Genomic DNA, 1,492 nt, shown 5'->3' with positions numbered 1-1,492 from the left:
CCATTTTAGTAACAGGAGCAAAAGTTTCATCGTAGTCAATTCCTTCTTCTTGATTGTAACCTTAGACCACCAGCCTAGCTTTATTTCTTGTTGTATTTCCAAACTCATCAAGTTTGTTTCTGAACACCACCTGGTTCCAATCACTATTTTATTCGAGGGCCGAGGAACCAGGTGCCACACTTTATTCCTCTCAAATTGATGGATCTCTTATTGCATAGCAGCAATCCAGTCGGTATCCTTCAATGCTTCCTTGATATTATTTGGCTCAATTTGAGACAAGAAGGCTGAGAAGGCAAACATATTTCTTGCCTTGGACCTAGACTGAATACCAGAGTCCAAAGGAGTGATCACATTTTAAAGAGGAAGTGAAATCATGCGGTTCCAGTTAGATACCTGAGTTTCAGGGTGTGAAGGATCGAGTTCCTCAATGTGTGACCCATCATTGCCATCAATGAAAGTATGAATGCCACTCCTTTGTTCTAACTCATGAGTGCCTAGTATAGTATCAACAACTCTATCATCAGCTTCAGTTGCGGTGATGGAGGGACCAGGTTCCTCCAAATCAGCTGGAAGTTCTACTGCATCTTCTTCACTAGTCTCCTTGATTTGACTTTTTAGATCAACCTTCCCATTTGCCATATCTATAACCTCTCCATGGACCTTTGAGAATTCTCCATCTTGATTATCCTTATCATGTGAATCCTTCCCACTTAAGTGGTGAGATTCATAAAAAATCACATGTACACTTTCCTCTACATTGAGTCCTTTTGTTGTAGACTTTGTATGCTTTAATTTGTTTTGAGAAGAGTAACCAAGAAAGATTCCTTCATCGCTTTTAGTATCAAAATTTTCCAATGCTTCCTTACCATTATTGAGAACAAAGCATTTACATCCAAACGCTCTTAGATAAATCAGCTTTGGTTTTCTCTCATTTAGCAGTTCATAAGGAGTCTTGTCAAGCAGGGACCTAAGCATACACTTGTTAATCAAAAAATAGGCAGTGTTTACTGCTTCAGCCCAGAAGCTCTTTGGCACACCACTTTCAATCAACATTGTCCTAGCCATATGTTCAAGAGTCTATTTTTCCTCTCTACAACACCATTTTATTGAGGTGTTCTAGGAGGAGAAAAATTATAACTTATACTATTTTCAGCACAAAATTCATCAAACTTGGCATTGTCAAACTCGGTGTCATGATCCGATGTAATACTCGCAGCATTATAGCCCATCTTTACTTGAATCTGCTTTACAAATGCAACAAAAATTGGAAAGGTTTCATTCTTGGTCCTAAGAAATAAGGTCCATGTGAATCTTGAGTAGTCATCAACAATAACAAAGATGTACTTCTTTCCTCCTCTGCTAGGCATCCTCAAAGGTCCACACATATCCATATGAAGAAGATTCAGTGGTCTAGAGGTGCTCACTTCTTCTTTTGTTTGAATGAGGAGTTGACTTGCTTCCCTTTCACACATGCATCACACACTTTGTGATC

General features: G+C 38.9%; 1 protein-coding gene across 1 annotated transcript; it reads right to left on the bottom strand.

Annotated features, from left to right (window-relative positions):
- Positions 1 to 207: 207 nt before the first annotated feature.
- LOC142166351 (uncharacterized) lies at positions 208 to 1,065 on the bottom strand. Its single transcript, XM_075225425.1, has 2 exons — positions 394 to 1,065; positions 208 to 321 (listed from the first exon to the last, which is right to left on the bottom strand). Exons 1-2 carry the CDS (start codon positions 1,063 to 1,065, stop codon positions 208 to 210), a joined length of 786 nt encoding a protein of 261 aa, XP_075081526.1.
- Positions 1,066 to 1,492: the final 427 nt, after the last annotated feature.

This window comes from Nicotiana tabacum, chromosome 2, assembly GCF_000715075.1.
Source record: "Nicotiana tabacum cultivar K326 chromosome 2, ASM71507v2, whole genome shotgun sequence".
Taxonomy (NCBI): Eukaryota; Viridiplantae; Streptophyta; class Magnoliopsida; order Solanales; family Solanaceae; genus Nicotiana; species Nicotiana tabacum.
Note: the sequence above shows the minus strand (reverse complement) of the source record. Positions and strands in the feature narration are given on the sequence as shown.